The sequence below is a fragment of the Momordica charantia genome (genome assembly GCF_013281855.1).
Source record: "Momordica charantia cultivar OHB3-1 chromosome 6 unlocalized genomic scaffold, Mcharantia_2.0 BLBB01000006.1, whole genome shotgun sequence".
NCBI classification, from domain to species: domain Eukaryota; kingdom Viridiplantae; phylum Streptophyta; class Magnoliopsida; order Cucurbitales; family Cucurbitaceae; genus Momordica; species Momordica charantia.
In genome coordinates, this window is record NW_028275164.1 from 6,561,844 (window position 1) to 6,583,099 (window position 21,256).

Below are 21,256 nucleotides of genomic sequence, written 5' to 3' on the forward strand. Positions count from 1 at the left end.
AACGCAAATTACCTTCACAGTGTATGCCTACTTTGACCAATCACATCCCATATTTTATTATTACTGTGTTACTACTTAATTATCAACTAGAGCATAGTTCAATAGGTGACATGTATCCAATTATGAGGTTGAGAGTTCAAATCCCTACCTCACGTGTTTAACTAAAACAAAATATTTATATTATTATCTTTATTTATTTGTTATATCCCAATTATTAGTATAAGGTATAGAAAATGTTGCAATAATGGATCTACAAGTCACAGTAGCGTAGACACAACTCACAAACAAAAGGATTCGTGTGGCGTCATCTTATTCATTAGGGTGGATAGGGATGACAAATTTTTGTACCCACTATCCAACACATAGGACGTTTGAATTAGCGGAAAGTGAATGTTGTGGCCAATCAATACTTTTTCTATTCCTTAACAAAGCTTTTCTTACTAAAAAAAATTATTAGTAGGAACATGGAGATTAAACCTAAGATTAAATGTAATAAAAAGATGGGAAATCTAAGTACAAAGTAGATCAAAAAGTTAAAAACAAAATCTTAATAATACATGGAAATTATTTGTGATTAATTTAAATAATTAGGGTAAGAAATTATTGGATTGAGTTTTGTTGAAAATTCTCTGGCCAGGAGAGAGCAAGTGTTTAGGGTCGAACATGGCCTTCCTCCGCGAGAAAAGAGGCCATTTCCCGCCAAAATGTTTAATCCAATCTTCTTGAGTTTCATAATGGGGAAGATATTGCTTCACTTCGATCCCAGTTTCTTCACACAACTTCAAAATGTCTTTTATATGATCATCAAACGCCTGCCACTCCCCGAAACCGCTTGAAAACAGAATCGCCGCCGTGTAGAACACGTCTTCCTCGGGGATCACGGCCGAGCTCCGTTCATCCCACCTGCAAAAGTTTCCCGTCAAGAAAAACAACATTTTTCATAAGGTCTCGTTTTGTTAGGATACGAGTATGAATAAATAATTAAATATATGCTGACATATCAACTTATAATAGGAGGGTCTGATATCATATTAAATTTTTAACTTTTGTTATTTATTTATCAGTTATCAATTGAGATGTGTTCTAATTTTTTAAACTAGCTTCCTTAATGTAGACAAGTGATTTATCGCAAAAACTTACAAGTTTTTAAACATGGGATAGAAGAGGACGACGCCGGAGGTGAGATTACGTTTTTGAATAATGCCTTTGAAAACGCCCGAGTCGAAATCGACGATTCTCGACTTCGGAATGAAAAGATTCAGCCATGGATGAGGAACATCCCACAGCCCTAAGGCTCTTAAAGCTAGCTCGTCATTGTGAACTCGATCTAGAAATTCCTCGTACGTGACGTCTTTGATGAACTTGAACCCGGGCTCAAATCTTAGCCCTCCCAACAATCCCTCCAATTCCTATAGAAATAGAGAAATTATTCGAGAGGAGTGAAACAAGGTAGCTGATAATTTTACATACCATAAAATTAGCAAAAAATAATAATAATAATTAGTCACATGGCAAGGATTATATTGAATAATTCATTATTATTAAGAAAAAAAAGGTTTAAAGAGAGGACCTGGTCAACGGAAGAGGCAGATTGTTGGTCGTAATATTTGGCTACTTCAAGGACGTAAACGATGCCGTATTGGGAGACAAGGGAGGAGATTCTGGGCTGGTCCGCGAGAGGGAAAAAGGAGGAATTATCAGGTGTGCTCAGATGCAGCATAAGCAAACCTTCAACGTAATTCAGGCCGTTGGATTTCTCTTTTCCATTGTTGGATATCAGAAGCTCTTGATCCCTTGTAATTGCAGAGAAATCTGTGTAAAGCATCCTCACCCATTTAACCTACAATAAAATAATAATCCATATAAAAAATGAAATCTTTTTAACCTTAATCCATAGAAAATTTATTCATTAAAAAAATATAATATAGAAAAAGTCAAAGAAACCGTTAAGAATACGTAAGGTCGTTAAAAGGAAAGGGGAAGATCTTTAGAAAACGCTTATTAATTAATTAATTAAGTCTCACGTCACGCAATAATTTAATTATGCTAATTTTGTAGAGTTTAGCCGGCCAAGGGCTGTTTAATCACACTAAATCGGATCTATTTTATTCATATAAGTTAATAAAATGGGTATTTAATTTGACTAATCAATAATGAGAGAGACCTTGGTGGGTGCCGGAGCAAGGCCAATTCTAGCTCTCGTAATGACGCCGAACTGACCCAGGCCGCCGAGGACAGCGTAGAAGAGCTCCGGGTTGGTATTGGGCGAACACGTCAAAAATTCTCCTTTTCCTGTAAATTGCACCCAACGATAAATTATTGAATATAATCGTCAAAAATCCTCCTTTTCCTTAATAAAGTATTTTATTTATATATTATTAAGCTAAATAATACAATTCAACTTGTTTTATCTCATAAAAAGTGATCCTTAGAGGTGTAGAAAGATAATTCAAATGATGGAAAAATATTTTGAGAAATTAAAGGAGTAAAAATCGATAAGAAAAACATAGAAGTCAATCTGAAGATAGTATAGCCAAGAGAGAGATGTTGGTATTCTAAAAAAAGAATTCCGAGAGAGAGAAAGAGACCAGTGACGACGTCAAGTTCATAAACATTGCTGATTTGAGGCCCGAATCGAAACGTTTGACCGCTGATTCCGGCGTTGGACAGCGTCCCGCCGACGGTGATATGCAAATAATCCGTCCACGACACGGGGGTGAGCCCCTTGTGCATCGTTGCATGCAATACGTCAATCCACAATTGCTCACCACCGACGTCGGCATACGATGCCGCCGTCGAAACCACAATTCTACCGGCCCCTTGTCGAAAACTAGCGAGCGAGGTCATGTTGACGACCACTCCATTCGGCACCAAGGCTTGCCCGCGGACGGAATGGCCCTGCCCGCGGGCAGCCATATAATACGGGGTCGGAGATGCATACATAAACCGGATCAACCCGGCGATGTCGTTGGCGGTCACCGGAAAGAAAACGGCGAAAGGGTTCTGTTTGATTATCCGGCCGTAATCGGTGGAGGCTAAATTGATGGTTTGGAGGTCAGTTCGGAGCTTCTCTGCGATGGCTTTTGGTAGAACCAAACTCCGAGCCACAGCACAAAACGGTGCGTTTTGGAGAATCAGAAAATAAGTGAATAGGAAAAAAAAGAAGTTGGGTGATGCCATTTTGCGTTTCAAGAGATGAAGAAGGAAGAAAATAAAACATGCATATTTATAGAGAAATTTATCCAAAAATAATAATAATAATAAATAATAGAGAGAGACGATGAAATCTAAAAAGGAAATAAATGTGTGTGGAGAATGAATGGAATGGCAACCTAGAATTGACTTCTAAACAATAGTAAGTTATTAAATATTATAATTATAAAAGTTTTTAAATGGTATTATTCTTTATTATTTTCGGTTGAATAAAATTTTAAATATGGTTTTAAATGGTAATGAGTGAACAAAAAAATAATATTAAAGTGCTTTTTTATATATTTTGTTTTCTGGTGGAAGTTAATGCGTTAATATATAGCAAACAAAATTATTAGGGACGTGATTTCAAACGTGTTAGTGACTAAGCTAAGTATTTAGAAATCAAATTTGCTTTTAGAGAGGCATTATTTCAAGTGTAATCTGTTCTTTTTTTTTCTCAAAAAAAGAAAAGTTTGTAATCTGTTCTTCATTTGAATATTTATTTGTTATTTGATAATTAAAGTAATAAACTACATATCTTAAATAGCTTACAAATGTTATTATTATTATATATAGCGGATTTAGAAAATACAATACTTGTGGGAAATTATAATTACTTCTTTTTATTTCTTTTTATATTCATGACCATTTGGTCGGGATATATGCTTTAATCATGCCAATTTCTTTTTTTGAATCTAATGAGATAATTCGGACCCATTAATTTTCATGTTCTTTTTTTCAAATATATGTTTTTATTTTCAAACACGTGTACAAATATATAAATTTAATCACTCTCAACTTTTTGTCAACAAAATTTAGTAATTTTTTTATTGAAGGTCAAATTGTGAATGGATGACAAAATTGAGAATCATAAAAGATGAGGGATCATTTTGCATATTTTAATTTTATTTTTAGTCTAAACATTCAACAAGATATATTATGGACCTATGCTTTTTTTTTTTCAAAGACTGGTTTTTAATTTTTATGTTTTTAATTTATTCAATTTTGAAATGAAGTAATTTTTATTATATTCATTAAAAAGAAAGGTATTTGACAAAATTAGTATATAGTTTTAATGTATTGCAAATGACAAATTTATTTTACGTTATGTAATCTTTTTACCAAAGATAAAACGTAAATAGAGAAAGAAAAGAAAAGTGTTTAAAGAAAAGGGAAAAAATAAAATTGAACTCTAATTGTCGTAGAAAATTAGTGGAAGATAAATCATTTCATTGGAAGGAGTTAGCAAAATTGTTGATACTTTATGATTAAAAACAGTTGGTGGTAACAACAATAATAATATATAATATTAATTTTTATTTGATAAATTTTGTTGACTTAGTACTAACAAGGAGGATTATGCCAATTACAGCTGATATGTATTTAATTTTTGTTGCATTTGATTAAAATTATATATATATATTTACATATTTCCTTCATTTATCAACATCATGGATATGTATTTAATTTTTGTTTATTTAATGAATTTTTCAATAGTTCCAATTTGTTTATTGCAAATTTTAATAAAATTTAAGCTAATTTGAAATTCATTAGTAAAAAAAAAAAAAGAAGAAGAAGAAGCTAAGTTTTAATATCCCAATTTTAAAATATGAATTTTGTCGTATTTTCATTTCCAAAAAGTTATTTTTGCTAGCTTGGACCTATATTATATTTATTTGCTAATTATTTCAAATTTATCTTTTTCATTTTATTACTATAAAATAATGCTTCGTACAATCGATTGATATTTTATTTTGTCATAGACTTAGAATAATACATAAATATTGTATTACCGTTTAAATTAATACATAATAAATTGATAAAAATGAGAGAGAATAAATAATCTCATAACATGCTAATATGAAATATGAATCTACATATAGTTCCCGGCAATAAGAATATCATAAACATAGTTTGACAATATTCTAATCTCATATAGTTGAATTAAGTGCACAAATATTTTAGATTTAAAAAAAAACACACAATACACTAATTATCAAATAACAAAAGAAAAAAACCATAGTAAAAAATTCCAAGCCTCTATTTATACACACAATCCTTAAAATAAGAAAAAAAAAACAAAGTTTAGAGAAAATGGTGGAAAACAACTCATTTTTATAGCGGGTGAAAATTAAAAGTAAAAGAAAAGAAAACCATGTAATTCAAAAAAAAATTATATTAAATTGAATGATTTTTTCAAAGATCAGTTTTTGAATTTCAATGTTGGCTTTTTCTTTTCTTTTTTTTTTCTAATATGAATTTGTCCAGATTTACACGATGTTTCAACAGAATTAATTTTTGAGTGTTCCATTTGAATTGTCAACTCTCTCTCTTTCTATCTCTACAGAGTTCATGCATAATTTTATTTTCTCCAATTAGGAAAAAAAATCTTTAAAATTTTGGTAATTAGTTGAGTTATCTTGTTACCATTCTAACAAATACATATCTAACAGTAATAACTCACCTCGTCAAATTTGATTGTCTTGTTGATAAAATTAATGGTTTAGTCGCCGCCCTAATCTAAGTCTGAATTTATTTCCTACAATACATTTCTTAAAATATATATATAAGGATAATTCGTCCTATTAACTTTATCATAGAAGATACGATCAAATTTGATTTTAATTATGATTCTTTTTCATTTTATACATTTTTCTTAACTACACAATGGTTATTTCTTGGAAGATTTTGTGAAGAGATCATTTCCTTGATTTAAGCAACTAATACAATCCATAGAAAATGAATTTTTATTTAAATAGTAGTTTAAGTTTATTGGTTGGTTTACTCAAATTATTTTACAACTTTCCACCTTTGCTTTTGATGTAGGAAATCACTTAAAACTTGGAGTCAACCATGAGCACAATATATTTTCAAGAATTTGAAGGAACTCAAATTTGTTCAAAGTATCTCAAGATAAAGGCTAAGCCTACCTAGTGCTCTCAAATTAGACTACAAGATTAGATAGCTACCTTTTTTCTTATATTATATTATGTTGGAATATTTGGAATACTTTTTTTTTTACGTATTTATCCTATGTTGACATTCTTAACCTCGATGTTAGGTTGAAAATGATATTTCTTAGGTAAAGTATGTCAAGACTGTTACATATAATATTAAAGAAGACAAATTGGACAAAATTTTAATCCACGAAGATTTTTTCTTTCTTTTTTTTTATGGGACAAGAAATAGAGGGAATAGAAAGGGATTGAAGTGCAAATTAAAAATTTCTCAGGAACCCCAAATGGGTGACGATTCAACCAAGAAAAATAAATATATGAAATATGAAAGTTGTGACAAATTTAATTTATGTCCAAAAAAAAAAGTTGGTAGTTTTTACTATAGATGGTATTTTTTTAATTAGCAACGCAATCAAGGCTGTTTCTAAGGGTTATTATTAAAAAAGAATTAGTGTTAAAAATGGATAATGTCTCGATCAAGATTAGAGAATTTAATGCTAAATCCCCCAACCCCAATATAAATAAAACCAAAATTTCTTCACAACAGTAAAGTCTTCGGATCACGGTTTTTACTGTAGGATGTCGAGATTTGATGAGAATGACATTAAATCTTTGAAAAAGAAGTGTCATATGATATCAATTTTTAAAAAACCAGATCAGTTTTGTTCATTTATTTTTCTAATGACACTAATATTAAACTTCATATCTTCTAATTATCCTCGTTCCTTTAAAATCAGATTTTGATGATCAGAATCAGATCATATTTTTCCTTTGAAAAATATATATGCTGCAGAAAAGTCACTGTCCAATCAGATTGGGTTAATCAGATCCAATCTCAGATGATGGTAACAAAATATTTAGAGATGACGGCAGATGATTCAAACAAATACACCAAAGGAAATTAGATATAAATATTAGAAGGAAAAAAATGTATGGAACACCAAAAAAAGAAAGATAAATGAATAAAAAGTACCAATTTTGTAGCCTTTTTAACTCAAAACAGCCAAAAATGTAATAAATAAAAGGTTCAATTATTGACGGCTAAATCACCCTCAATTTAGTTTGAATACAAGTTTAATTTGATTCATATAGTTCGACCAAACCTCACAGGTACGTGACACTTTTTTGTTTATTTAGGGCTAGTTGACTATATTAGAATTTATGACCCAATAAAAAAAAAATAATAATAATAATAATAAGCTTAATGTATCAAATGTTCCATAGTTTAATGATATATCAATTTATTGTTGACAAAAATTTTAATTTTTTAAGAGATGATCTAATTTAGAATTTTGTATACATTGGAGGCAATATTAAGAATTTTAAAAGATCGACCCAATTGTGAATTCTCTACCAGCTCAAAGATCATTAGATATATTTACCCAAAAGAAAAAAATACAGATCTTTTTGTGGATAGACAATTTATGAGATCTAATCAAAACCGAACTTCTAAAATCATAAGGATGAGATTGAAACTAAACTCAAACTATAGGAACTAAATTAAAACATTTTTTTCATATCCATATATCCAGACTAGCTGGCACGCACCTCGACTATTCACGAGTCAACCGTCTAATCACACCACATTTGGTTAACAAGAGAACTCGTAGGATATTAAATCCTACGTAGATGACCACCATGGTTTGAACTCATTCCTTCTAAACTCTTTACTATTTACATTGATCCTTACTAACCAAATAAGTCATCTCATTGTACATAAAACTGAAAATTGAAATGAAGCCCAAAAACCAAGGCCAAATCCACAAATTGACCTGATAAAAGCACCCAAGATAGTATAGTTTAATGGTGGGGTGGGGGGGGGGGGGGGGGGAGAGTTTCTTAGGGTCCAAACAAAACACAAAATCACGCTAAACACAGAACACTTTCGGTAGGAAAGTTGGGAGTTGAAGAGTAGCAAAAATTGTAAAAAGCAAGTTAAGGCAATGCAAGGCCACTCCCACACTGTACATAAAACTATTATCCTTTTGACTTTGTTTTCTGCTTCTGCCAACTCTCTTGCTTCCAATAATACCACTCACCTCTCACGCCCCACCGCCCCCCTAATATCACAAACACCCACACGCACGCAAAATCCACACACAACTCACCTTTCTAATTCTTTTAAAAGTTATTTCTTTCTTTTTTTTATAAGAAACGAATCATGTCTTATAAACACAAGAACAGTCAAAGGACAAGGTACAAGGCATCCCCTTCCAAAAAGGAACCTACAAGACGATAGTTCTCCAATCTTGCAAAAACATAGAGACTGTAATTACGAAAGAATTTTCTATTCACCACCAAGAGGTTGTAATCGACGACAAAGTTGCCCACACACAAAAGTTTTTGAGTGTGCTCTCTCTGCTAACAAGACAGACATGCACTTTCCCATCAAATCATGTGACCCTCTCCCAGTATTGACTTTTTTAACCTCCCTCTCTACCTCCCTACCTTAAAGGAACACTAACTAAGCTAGGGTTTCAAACTCTATCCTGCCTTTTGGCCTTTGACCACGCAATCAAATGGGGTTTAAGTTTTCCTTACCAGCATCATATAGAAGGTATCTGTGGTTGAAGTGCTCCTCCATATGCTAAAAAGCCTAAGCAAGCAACCATTCAACATCAACATCAGCATATATTAGGTTCTAATGCACACAAAATTGGCACAATTAGCGAATCAATTCTCACTTCAGCCATTATTTGTTTTGTTGAATTTTTATTGTTACACTCCCCTTTACCCACAAAGCAAAAAACAATGATACATGCTGTCAAAGTTTACTGTTCGTGAAAACAATGTTTTGACAAACTCCTAATTCCCAAATGAAAAGAGACAGCAACAATTTGCACTGAGAGAAAGTGGGTGGGAGGGCGGCGGTCGGGGGAGGAGAAATATGGTGAGAATTGCCTCTTGAGTCATTTCTGTAAAGTGTAAAACGTACAAGATCAAGATAGCCCCCTATACAAACCCAGAGTTTGACCAAGTTTTTTTTTCCTTTTTTAACAAAAAAGGACAAATTAAATAACTTATCTCCTGAGAAAACGCTACAAGGATTGAGGAAAGCGGGACAAAAGGTCTCATGAACCAATACATAGGTTTCTGGAACTTTAACAAAAAAACTGTTATGGCCACTTACTTGTGGAATCTTAAAAGGACTCGCACAAGTATGGAAAAGGATGCACAGAAGTCCATATTATTTGTTTGCCATGATTTCTTTGTCAAGCAGCAGGAACCTTTTTCCCATCTTCGATGAAGAAAATTGCAGTTTCAGGGACCTGTTACAACAGCATATTACAAATATACTCAATATTTCCAAATACATCTTATGTCCACATAATTATGATTAGAAATAAATGGTGGTGAGGGAGGGGGGAATTCAAATGAGGAACAACAGAAGGTACATTTAACAAGGATATAAAGTATGCAATCAAACATGGCAATCAGAGGTAACATCAGCAACATTGACAAAGCTTTTTCAAAAAGCAATCTCATCTGAGACATCAAACATATGAAAGCAAATATAAAGGTCATCCTCTTCTTACATTAGAACTATAAAATAAATAGTTAATTTATTTTTTCTGATAACATATTTGCTGTTATTTATTGCTTGGTAAATGGTTGCAAAATGTGCAAAATGAAAATACTCGGTTCAGAATGTAAAGTTCAAGATGAAGGTGGTGTTCAAAAAGAAGCATCTATCGTGAAGCTACATGTGTCACTTACGAAATGGCTAGTTAAGGCCTAGTAGTTCTCTAAACCATTATTTGTTTCCAAATTCTAATTCCCTTTTTTGCTAAAATTTTCTAAACTCCATTTTCTACATGCTCTATCATGACACCGCCACACCCCAAAGAGAGGGAAAAGACCAATAAAAGTAAATGGTAGTTTGAAGACTGTGGAGGAAAAAGGCAAATAGCCACCTACTTTACGGTTAAAAAGACCAAAATTAGAGTTCTATCTATTTAATCTACCACACTAGACCCAATCATAAACGTATGTACAATCAAATAATTCCGACTCACCCTGAGTTAGGTTTTAGCACTAAAAAAAGGTCTACATAGCACTATCCCCATTAAAGAGGTAAAAACAAGCAACTCAAATTCCACAAGTTCTTAGAACAAAAAATGATAGGCCTTCCAGGACACCAAAATGGTGTACTAATGCTATAGAAGTGTAGAGGAGCCCAAGATGAGTAGCCCATCAAGTAATGAGCTTCAGTTATATGGGTCTTGCAAGTGATCATAAAAATGTGATGCATAATGCTAAAGATCTAATAATACCCGTTTGTTATGAGGTTGGGACATTCGATAATTAGCGGGAGGGGGAAGGATTGGGAGAAGAGAAAAGAGAACAGCAGAACATGGGTAATTAGTTGGAAGCCAGCATTCTTGTAAGATAGGACAGACCTCCTGAATTGCTTGTATCATCTTTCACAATACAATTAAACATTATGTTCTTGTGTGTCTTAATATACTTGGAGCAAATCAACTTTAGTATTAGGCATGACAAATCCTATGCATGTCAACAGAACATGGACAAAGAAGAATGATAAGGTTGAAGCAAATTTAGTGGCAGGAGAGATGAAGTGTGAGTTATTTTTTTTTAAGATAAGAAACTTGTATATTCCATGAGGAAAACAAAAAGGAACAACCTAAGGGCTGGGGTAGAGGAAACCCCACCCAAAAGGACTACACAATCACTTTCCAATTGTTCAAAACCATGAAAAGGTTGTAGTTACAAAAGAATTTGCTTTAGTTGATGCACCACCAAGAGACAGTGTGTTGGATATTTCTACAAAAAATCTCAAAAGAGGAAGACTTATCTTCAAAGACTCGAAGATTTCGTTCCAACCAAAGATGCCAAAGGCGAGCTCTCGAAGCACACCTCCACAAAAACCTTGCTTTTTTAGGGAGACTCCAACCATGAAGAACCTCTATTAGCCAGTCATCTATACAACTAGGGAAACAAGTTGACATACCAAAAATATCCATAAGAAAAAGCCAACCCCGAGCCGCGAACGAGCAATGAATGAACATATGGTCACTTGACTCAGTGTTGGCCATACATAAGCTACAAACAGAGGGGGAAAACACCCAGTTTGTGCACTTCTTAGGAGCTTTTCATGGGTGTTCAAGCTTCTGTGTGCTAAGGGACCATAAGAAAACCTTCACTTTTCTTGGTGAAGAAAATTTCCAGATTGCTTGAATAAGAGCAGACTTCAAAAAAGGGGTGCATTCCACCATTTTCATACAGGCTGACCTCGATGAAGTATGAGTTAAATTCAGAACAAGATGATCTACAGAAGATACCACCTATCAACTAGAGTGTAAATGTGTCACCCGACAAAGTAGAACAATTGTTGTGACTTAAAAATTTGCCACAAAATTGAGGTAGCATGTGAGAGAGGGAGAATGCCTGAGACAGGGAGCAAAGGAATCAGGCAGCAAGGGATGTGAATACCTGAATCCCAGTGCGCTCAAGGGGAGATTGGAGTTCCCACGTTCAAAAGGACAATTTGATGGCTGGATATTCAAAGCCAGGTAATTCTTTGCATCAAACTGCATGGTTGATGTTGAGAAGCTAGGGGCAGCCATAAGCTTAAATTCGGGTCTGATGTGGTTTGAATGGGCAAATTTATGATGACTACAAGATATGATTAGAACTCCCAAGGTATTATAGTTATCACAAATCAACCCATCATAATACAGTGAACGAGGCATTTGTAGACACCAGGAAGGAAGAAAATTTTGAGATTTTTTATTTCACGAAGACATAACTTTTCATTAATATTTAAGAAATTGAAAATGTCTGCAGTCCCAGTCTACTCAACCAATTCTCAAGAAGGGTGAGGAAGGAGCCAGCAGCCAGCGTACGATAGAGAAGGTTTTGTGTTTTGATTGTGATGAGAACATCACCACAAGGCATCACTACTAGTTCAAGTGAAATTTTAGAGAAGGACTGGGAGATCTTTTTCTTTTCTTTTTTTATAAGAAACTGGAATATATATATTATATTAAGAACAAAAAGGAACCACAGTTCAGAGGCAAGAGCCGAGGAGGCCCCCCTAGGAGCTACCACATTACAGCTTTCCAATCTTGTTGAAATAAGCCTATACTGTAATTACAAAAGAATTTTCTATGAGTGGCTGGGAGATCAATACAAGCATAACATCACAGTGGAGGATAAGCCTAATGAGAGATGGGAGGATTATAGCTGAATTCAATGGTGGGACTTACTTTGTCCCACAGAATGAAATTAAAAGCCAAGATTAAACGTTAAGAGGTGGTGGTTAAGATTGACACTAAAGCAACTCACAACTTAATTACTCAAAATGTGGTGGATAAATTAGGATTAAGAATAAACAGAGCAAGTACAGCATTTTCGTAGGTCCAAAACCTGGTGAATTGGAGGAACTTCTAAAGGGTGTTAATGCTGCAAAAGGATCGTATCTACGAAGGAATGTCAACATCTAGAACCAGGAAATTGCAATCTGATATTAGGAGCAGAGGTTTATTGGTTGCAATCACTAGACATGGGAGACCTGGTCTATCCAAAACTTAGACAAAAGTGAGAATGATCACTGGCAGTGAATTGGGGGAATAACCTACGAGAATCAATTTTTAATAGCAAACCCAAGATCTCCCAGTTTGTTTCATGGATGGGAAGACGTGAGTGTGATGTAGCGCTAATGATTTGATTATACCCTAGTAGACTGGAACTTAGGGAATCATATTAGTGGGAAGTAGAGCTTTGATCTTGTAGGGGAGTAGTACATGGTTCTCTGATTGGCTGCACCATTTGTATTAATACCATTTGAGCCGTAGTAATACACCTGGAGCCAATTTAACATTGAAATCCTTAACTGGATGTCTCTTGTACATACAACAATAGTTCAATATCATAGAATTGCAGAAATGCTAATAACTTCACATATAAAATACAGTTGCATCAAAGATAATCTTAACTAAAGTTGTTTCTTTCATGTTTTCTCTTTTTGTGTTAAATAATATATCACAAAATTGTTACAATTTTAGAATCACCAGATAATGGAGAAAAATATATTTGAATATGTTGGCCCTACCCATTGTAGTTTCAGAAAAGAAAAATAAAACAAAAGTACCCAACCTACTATTTATCACTAGAAGCTGAAAGTCTGCATGTATCAGCTCACCATTTTTAAAAACTAACCAGACTCCACTATAATTTATGTGCAAATCATATTTTTGATATCATGTGCAAATCATATTTTTGATATCATGTGCAAATCATATTAAAAATAACCAACCAAATTCAAACACAAAAGATACCAAGTAAAAGAATGACATTCAAGTACAATGTTGAAATGAGTTCAAAGGCAATTGGAGGGTATATGCCTTTCTCCCTAATATTAATAATGAATAAATATCTTACATCGGGCCAAGTCTCAGTAAGGAAATCTACAATATCATAGGCTATGTCCCCTTGAACATCAATTTGCTCTTTCTCAGTTGGTCCCTAAAACCAAGCATTTAGCATATGGTAAGATATCAAAGGCATCTACAGTAGAAAGATACTTAAGTAATGGCACCATAAGTTAATAACCTTAACCACAGAGGCCCCAGTAGCAAACTTCTTCCCAAGTTTCTTCGAAGCATCACTTAGTTTAACTCCTAAATCCAGTTAGAGGAACTGTTATTGAGAATTAATGTAACAATGAAGAAGTGTCAAGTAGGGATAAAAAAAACAAAGTATTGCTCACCAAAAAGGTCTAACCCTTTCACAGTTGTAATGCACTTTCTCTTATTTCGTGTAACCTTCTCAATCACAACTTCTTGCTTTTCCTACAAGTAAATCCAATAAATTACATATATCATGTTTCTAGTCCCATTAAACAGTGACAACAGAACCAAGTTTAAAAACTAAGTTACCTTTTTCTTTATCTTGCCACCAGGTAGACGTTTCACTTCCTCTTGCTTAGGTGCTGTAGTTCTCCACAAAAAATGAAAAGAGTGACTAAAGAAATAAGTCGTAGATTGAGACCAAACAAATATAAAATTACTATTAAACAATTACGAGCAAGCAAATGTTGCTTAAAATACAATACAATTGGACGCTGTCAGACACAAGACAATTAAGTCAAAAGTCACCTTAAGAAGAAGGGCAAGAAAGTGAACCATTTGGCAAAAGGGGGAAAAACATTTAATGGGACTACTCACTGCAATCTCTTTGAGATGAAAGAGATTTGACCAACTAAATTGAACAATTTATTTTAGGGTCAATTAATCCTACTGAACACAAATTATATATTTCCGACCATCTGCAGAATTCCGACATCAGAAACGCTGACACTAGGCAGGTACATCAGAAGAAGCCTCTGAATGGATCGCAAAATCAAATGTGCTCAAACTCAAACAATTGAGATGTGTTCATTAGTGAAGTAAATAACACCGTGGTGAGTAGCTTTCGACATATTTAAGTGAACCTAGGATGCCGACACAACGAAACAAAAAAATAAAAACTATTATACATATAGATACAGACACACACACACATATATATATATTTGACAAGTTAACCTGAAGAAGCGGCTCCATCGCCAGCAGCAGATGAGATACTGGTGGACTGCAGTTGGTTGGAAGCTTCAGCAGCTTCCTTCGCGTTTGCCTCTACAAACAAAAAAACAAACAACGGAATGTTAGTGGATGAACTCGGATTTAGAATAGGTTGGAGAAACTAAATAGGAGGAGATTAGGGTTTTGGAGTGCGAAGAACCTTTGAGGAGATCGGGGTAGAGGTCCGGGGCATTCCGGATCAACCAAGGCTTGCATTTCTCAAAATCGGGTCCGAATTCGCAGTACTCCGCCGGCAAACTGCAGACGGGACAGTACAATACAAGCACCGGTTGGGGTTTCTCCGCCATTAGAGCTCAAGCACAGTCTCTCCGCCCCGTTTCGGTGCGAAAGACGGGATATTTTCGTTTTCGTTTGCTCTCTTTTCCTTATTGCCTGAGAATGAGATTCGAGAGGCAATGAGCAGTGAAGAAGGTATTGCGTTGGAATGTAAATATTTCACAAATATAAATATAATTCGTTTCGTTTATAATTTTTATATATGACGTCATAATTTTGGTATTCACTTTTTATACAGTGTCCATGCCAGCTTACGCACAGCTCGAATAATCTCACGAGGCAACCCTACCAGACTAATCTCACTGTGAATTGTTCATCTTGTTACTTAAACAAACAATCATGTTTTACATCTAAAATTTTATTGGATATACCATACATATATTGATTACCGTCATTTTATATCTTGTCCCAAATGATATGTATGTTTGGTGAGATATGATGCGTTATCATTCATGTTCATTGATACGTAGTTAGACATTTATTTTCATGAATGAGTTCGGATAGGTGAATTGTGTTTATAATGTTTTTCGTTTGTTTGAATTTGTTTTATTCCGTGTTGGTATTAAGACTTTATTGGCCAGTCTCTTTGTCTGATTTGTGTCTTAATCTCAAACTATGAACTCTTTTTTCTAGCAATATACATAATTTTTACGAAAAAATAAAAAATGACTGAGTAGATCATTTCTCCCAATTTTTCTTTTGATATGGAAGTGTGTTCAATTAAACTTATGGACACCCCTGTTACTCACACGTTGCTGGTAAATTTGTAAGCTTTTAATATTCAAAGTAGGTGGAATGGTCATTATGAGATCTGTTATCTCAAAGTTTATTTACTTTCTATGATAATTTATATTTTGTCAAAATTGAGAGATTCCAAAAATAGCAAAGAATAGTATATGGTGACCAGATTTGCCAGGCGTTGAAATTTATGCAAAAATAGCATAATAATGGTAAGGTTTTTTATATCAATAATGTATTTTATATTAAATATATTAATGATGTACAAACAAATAAATTGTCTTGTTCATAAACTATTTTTTTATATAACAAATTTGTAAATATGACAACTACTTTTATCCTATTACAATTTTCATTAATTAATATGATTTTTGTAAAAAAAAAAAAGAGACATAAAAATAGTTTATTGTTTCTTAAGAATATCTTCATAAAAAATAGGCTAAACCACGTGAAATCTTAATGAACTATAAGACTAGTTTCTGCCTTTCTTGCATTAAAATTTTCATTATAACTTAGATTTTTAAGGTCCCAAAGATCAAATAAAAAGATAGTTCGTTCTTTTACATATATATATATATATATATATATATATATATATATATATATAATTCCCTACAGTTACTAATTATATAATAATAATAAATAAATAAATATTCATCACATTTGGCAGACTGTAAAAGGAAGACAATTATGTTACGAATAATTCAAATTACCTTCTGATTGGTCAGCTACATTGTTACATGCTTTTTTTTTTGTAAAAAGAAGAGATGTCAAATCGTCAATAATGACCAAATTAAAGATTTAGTAAAGTATTTTGTTATTTGTCATGAGGTAAAATCAAGCACAACTTGTGTTCTTTAGGACATGTGTGTTCAAGCCTCAATTTAGATACTTCAACGACAAGAAGGAAGGGCCCATAACTTTGTGAAGATAACTCAGCTCGACTCCAACTTAAAGATGATTTTGACTGACATGAAACTTAATAACATTTAGATTTCACTGTCGGTTGTATGATAACCACAATGGTAGAATCTCAATTCTCAATGTCTCATTCCTATTAAATTGATGTAAGTTTAGACTAAACACTAACTTAAAATTCGTAGTGTATGTGGCTAAGCGTACATAATTTACAAGTTTCTATTTGTATGTACCAACAAATTTTTAGTAAGACAACTGTTAACATTTTTTTTCATCGATTCCAAACCTGTGTGCACCCAACTAATTTCAAATGACAGCCACCTAACTACACAATATTAATATTGAAAAACACATGAAAATTAATTTTTAAGTTAAGTTATCATCTACCGCTAACACCTTACCCAAAAAAAATTAAACATCAACGTTCCTGTCTACTTTTACTATTGTCAATTAATGTTGACGTATGTGAAATCATGGAACTAACTAACAAACTTTTTTCTTTTTCAACGACTTGAAATCTCCACTTTTAAAAATGGTACCGATAAGATTGAAACCTAGGACAATCTTAATTATGTGATTTGGCCCATAAAATTACGTGGCAAAGTTTCTTTAGTTGATTAGACCTGGAGTGAGATGGCACGTCATATATTATGTGGACACCTAGCGTACATACAAAACCACAAATTTGAACAAACAATTCTAATCTTGGTTTAAGTTAAATAAATAAAATCCTCTTAATTCAAAAATACGTTTAATCTATCTTTATTTATATTATTTTATTTATTTACAAGTTTTTTATATAAGAATAAGTATCGCAACACAAAAACTATCTACAATTTCTTTTAAATATTTTCCTCTCGAGAAAAGATACGGAGGATAAAGAAATAGGGTGACACGGTAGTATTTTGGAATGATATGCTTACCTTTAAAAAAAAATGTCGATGTTCTTGAAGCCATGATTGTGAAGGATGGTAAAATGATGGGCAAGGAAGTTGATTAAGCTTTTCCATTTGCATGTTGAAACAGGCTCTAAAGTTAAGACATTGAAGAAGAAGGAAGGCTGACGATTTGAATATTGATTTTATTATGTTTTAATTCTATCAAATTTGTGGTGAAATATTTTTTCAGAAAACCAATAATTGTGTTATTGTTTTTATTAGTTGTGACAAGTTATCATTAACCCCTGCTTAAAAGGAAGAGCAAACCAAAAAACAAAAAAAAAAAAGGAAAAAAAATTATTTTATAATTTCACGATCTACAAAGGTTAAGTTTTAAAAATAATAAAAATAAAAGGGAGAGAATAGAAGTTAGAGCACAAATATCAGATAATGAAAGTCCACGTAAGCACAGATGAAGTTGTAATAATAATCCAAATTAGTTTAGATAAATTTAAATTTTGAGGTTAAAATACTATTTTGGTTACGACACTATTCTATTTTAGCTATGTTTTAGTTTGGTCTCTATATTTTAACTTTTGTTCTATTGTGTTTGTTTTGATTCTCATACTTTTACAGAGCGATAATTTTAATACTTACTTATTATATGCTAATACAAATTATATACCTAATCTAACGAAAGTCCTTTAATATAAAATCGTGTTACATTTCAAAAGATATATTAAATGTATTGTCACGTTGAAATTGTGATAGAAAAAATGAGATTAAAAAAAATTAAATGATTAAAATTGTCAATTTTTTAAGTACACGAACTAAAATGAACCTTTTAAAAATACAGAGATTAAAATGAATCGAATTTGTAAAAATTAAAAATAAAATTACAGAATTAAAATAATATTTTAACTTAAAATTTAATTACAAAACTAAGATAGTTTAAATTATGGTCACTATTTTAGATGGTAATATTCAAATAGAAATAAGTTTTATTTAAAACAATCACTGATTTTCCACGTACGTCTTTAAAGTCAATTATTATTTAATAATCATGTATATTGAGCTTTTACCTGATATAGGTTGGGCTTCTAAATTTTACCATTTTTATAAAATTAAAAAGTAGTGATTATTTTATAAATTTTTATTAATTATTTTGATATTTGCCTAAAGTGTGGACCTGTGGTAATGAAGGGTCCGGTTCATTTTATAAGGTGAAAAGGAACGACCGCCATAGCTATCTCAACAAGTCACTGCTGACGTCACGACAATGATAGTTTTCATAAATGAAGCAAGTCCCAAATAAAACACAACAAAAAACAAAAACAAAAAAACAAAAAAAAAAGACAAAAAAAACGAGAGGATATGCTTGCATAGCGTTATTCTTTTATTGTTCAATATATTTAAATTGATTATGAATGGTCTAAATTTTTTTAATTTTTTCAAACATGAAAGGTTTACAAATTTATTGTCTCTAATTTGGATATAGTTTTAGTTCGGTATCTGATTAAGAGCTATTTAGGAGGGTGAACACTATCTCTATACACCAATATGAGTTAAACATGATTTGTCATCACTCACATGCTTCGCTTCAAACTAGGTACGCTTAAGTTTAAAATTTTTATTATTGAGTCTTGATGTAGATAGTGACTATCAATATTTTTTCTCTCATTTAGATGTGGTATCAATTCATTCATGTACATATTTCTATTCGAACGTCACAGTATCTGTCGTTTTCAAAAGTTCAATTTCGTCTAATTTGTGTTCAATTTTAATTTGGTGCGTGGTTTGAAAGTTCACAAATCATTCTCAGTCATTTTCCTTCCCATTTTCTTTTAACCCTAAATCCTAATACAATCAACTGACATAATAAGTTAATAAAAAAACATTAGTTCAATGCCCACGTTAAAACAAATGCCCAAACCGCGAAGACAATTTGTAAGTTTGAATAATTATAAGGACTAATCTAAAATTTTTGAACTTTATACTCAGATTAAAACAAATCCTATGATAATATTATCATATGGACCAACCTAAAGCAAAATTATGTTAAATTAAAATTACAACTTGACCTTGTTTTTTTTTTTAAGTTTAATTATATATATAATACTTAAAAGTACAAAATATGTTTTAAAATATGAGTGGATGTCAAAACAAGCAATATTTTTAATATCAAACACTTAGGGTGGTAAGTGGGAATCTCTACCATATACAATTTGACAATATTATTTAAAAAAACAAAAAAAAAATCCATAACTGATTGTATTTCTCGCAATATGCATATGAAGTTAATATGTTTGTTGAATATATATTTTAACCAATTTAGTCATATTCAGATCTGCGTGTTTGAAAATTTTATTAATTAAGATAAATTTAATGAAATTTTAAAAGTAATTATAATGTTGAAAATAAATATCGATGGCAAATAGGTAAAAACATATTTAAAAAGTTTGGAGTTGAAGTAGATAAACATACCTAAAGTAGTTGTAAAGTAAAAAAAAAAAAAAAAAAAAAGAAATCAGTTTGACCCTTTATAGAAGTAAATTCTGGTCCCACACACAAAAATCGTGATGGAGTAACATAACTCTTTACTTAATCAATAAAATACATTTTAATATCAAATAATCATTTTTAGAAAAAAAAAAGATTTAAGAATATAAAATTAAACGAACAAATAACATAAATATTAGGGAGGAAAAAGTAATACATGAAATAATAATATTGTAACATGAAAGTGGAATCAAAGTATACAAAGTACAAACATATAGAGACCGACAAAGATCAATATCACAATAAATAAAGAAATAAATATGTGGTGGTATTATAATATTCCAAACAAATCAATTTTTCATTTTCCACTGCGATCAATGATCAATATTGGACAGAATAATTATAAATAAATTGATGAAAATCCAAACATAAAATAGTATGCAGTAGAAAATATTCAACAACTTTAATTTCAATATTATTAAATAGTAAATCTCTTTTATATATAAATTAATTATTTTGGGCGAGAAAAATAGTGTAATCATCACCGGAATTTCACATCCATGATTAAAAAAAGGAAATAATCTTTTTCATAAAATAATAATAAGCAAGACTTTTTTTTTTTTTTGTTATTCATAAGTGGAATTAGAAAGTAACGCGACAAGAAAATTGCTTTAAAAGCCACGTTGTCACGGTGGGGCCACCTCTTTCAGAGAAAAAAATAAAAATAAAGTCACGGTGGAGCCACCAAGTCATGTCATGTGAACGCAGCAGATGTGCGGTCTTCGTCATTTTTAACTTAAAATAATAATAATTTAGTCTGTGACGATTTAGTCATTGTACTTTCATTAAAGTAACAATTTAGTTCATGGACTATAGTTTGTAACGATCTAGTCCCCATTTTAAGAAATTTTATTAAAATTAAATGTCAAATTTTATCCTATAATAATTTAATATTTTTATAAACATATTTGGTCCATTTTTAGTTTATCAATATATATATATAAGAAACTTAATAAAAATAAACTACGATAAAGGCTAAATTGTTACCAACTTTAAATTACAGTGATTAAATTGTTACATAAAGAACTAAATTGTTACTTTAGTGAAAGTACAATGACCAAATTTTTTAACCTAATAATAATAATAATAATAATAATGAATCGAGATTTTCGATATCTAGAAATGAATATAT

At 31.8% G+C, this 21,256-nt stretch overlaps 2 protein-coding genes across 4 annotated transcripts; both read right to left on the bottom strand.

The window, feature by feature from the left end:
- Nucleotides 1-467: 467 nt before the first annotated feature.
- LOC111016468 (cytokinin dehydrogenase 4-like) lies at nucleotides 468-3,206 on the bottom strand. The gene is made up of 5 exons (XM_022291882.2): nucleotides 2,589-3,206; nucleotides 2,165-2,292; nucleotides 1,571-1,840; nucleotides 1,141-1,409; nucleotides 468-903 (listed from the first exon to the last, which is right to left on the bottom strand). Exons 1-5 carry the CDS (start codon nucleotides 3,178-3,180, stop codon nucleotides 588-590), a joined length of 1,575 nt encoding a protein of 524 aa, XP_022147574.1. The 5' UTR covers nucleotides 3,181-3,206; the 3' UTR covers nucleotides 468-587.
- A 4,811-nt stretch (nucleotides 3,207-8,017) lies between these two features.
- On the bottom strand, nucleotides 8,018-15,172 carry LOC111016533 (Translation initiation factor SUI1 family protein). Of its 3 annotated transcripts, none has more exons than XR_015791759.1 (8): nucleotides 14,895-15,172; nucleotides 14,699-14,788; nucleotides 14,051-14,103; nucleotides 13,882-13,963; nucleotides 13,725-13,792; nucleotides 13,554-13,637; nucleotides 9,280-9,418; nucleotides 8,018-8,745 (listed from the first exon to the last, which is right to left on the bottom strand). XR_015791759.1 is itself a non-coding variant. In XM_022291973.2 (7 exons), exons 1-7 carry the CDS (start codon nucleotides 15,040-15,042, stop codon nucleotides 9,362-9,364), a joined length of 582 nt encoding a protein of 193 aa, XP_022147665.1. In that variant the 5' UTR covers nucleotides 15,043-15,172; the 3' UTR covers nucleotides 9,118-9,361. The 3 variants fall into 3 exon arrangements, 1 of the variants encoding a protein (XP_022147665.1); XR_015791760.1 differs by lacking the exon at nucleotides 8,018-8,745 and adding an exon at nucleotides 8,815-9,064; XM_022291973.2 differs by lacking the exon at nucleotides 8,018-8,745 and having other exon boundaries at nucleotides 9,118-9,418.
- Between the last annotated feature and the right edge of the window lie 6,084 nt (nucleotides 15,173-21,256).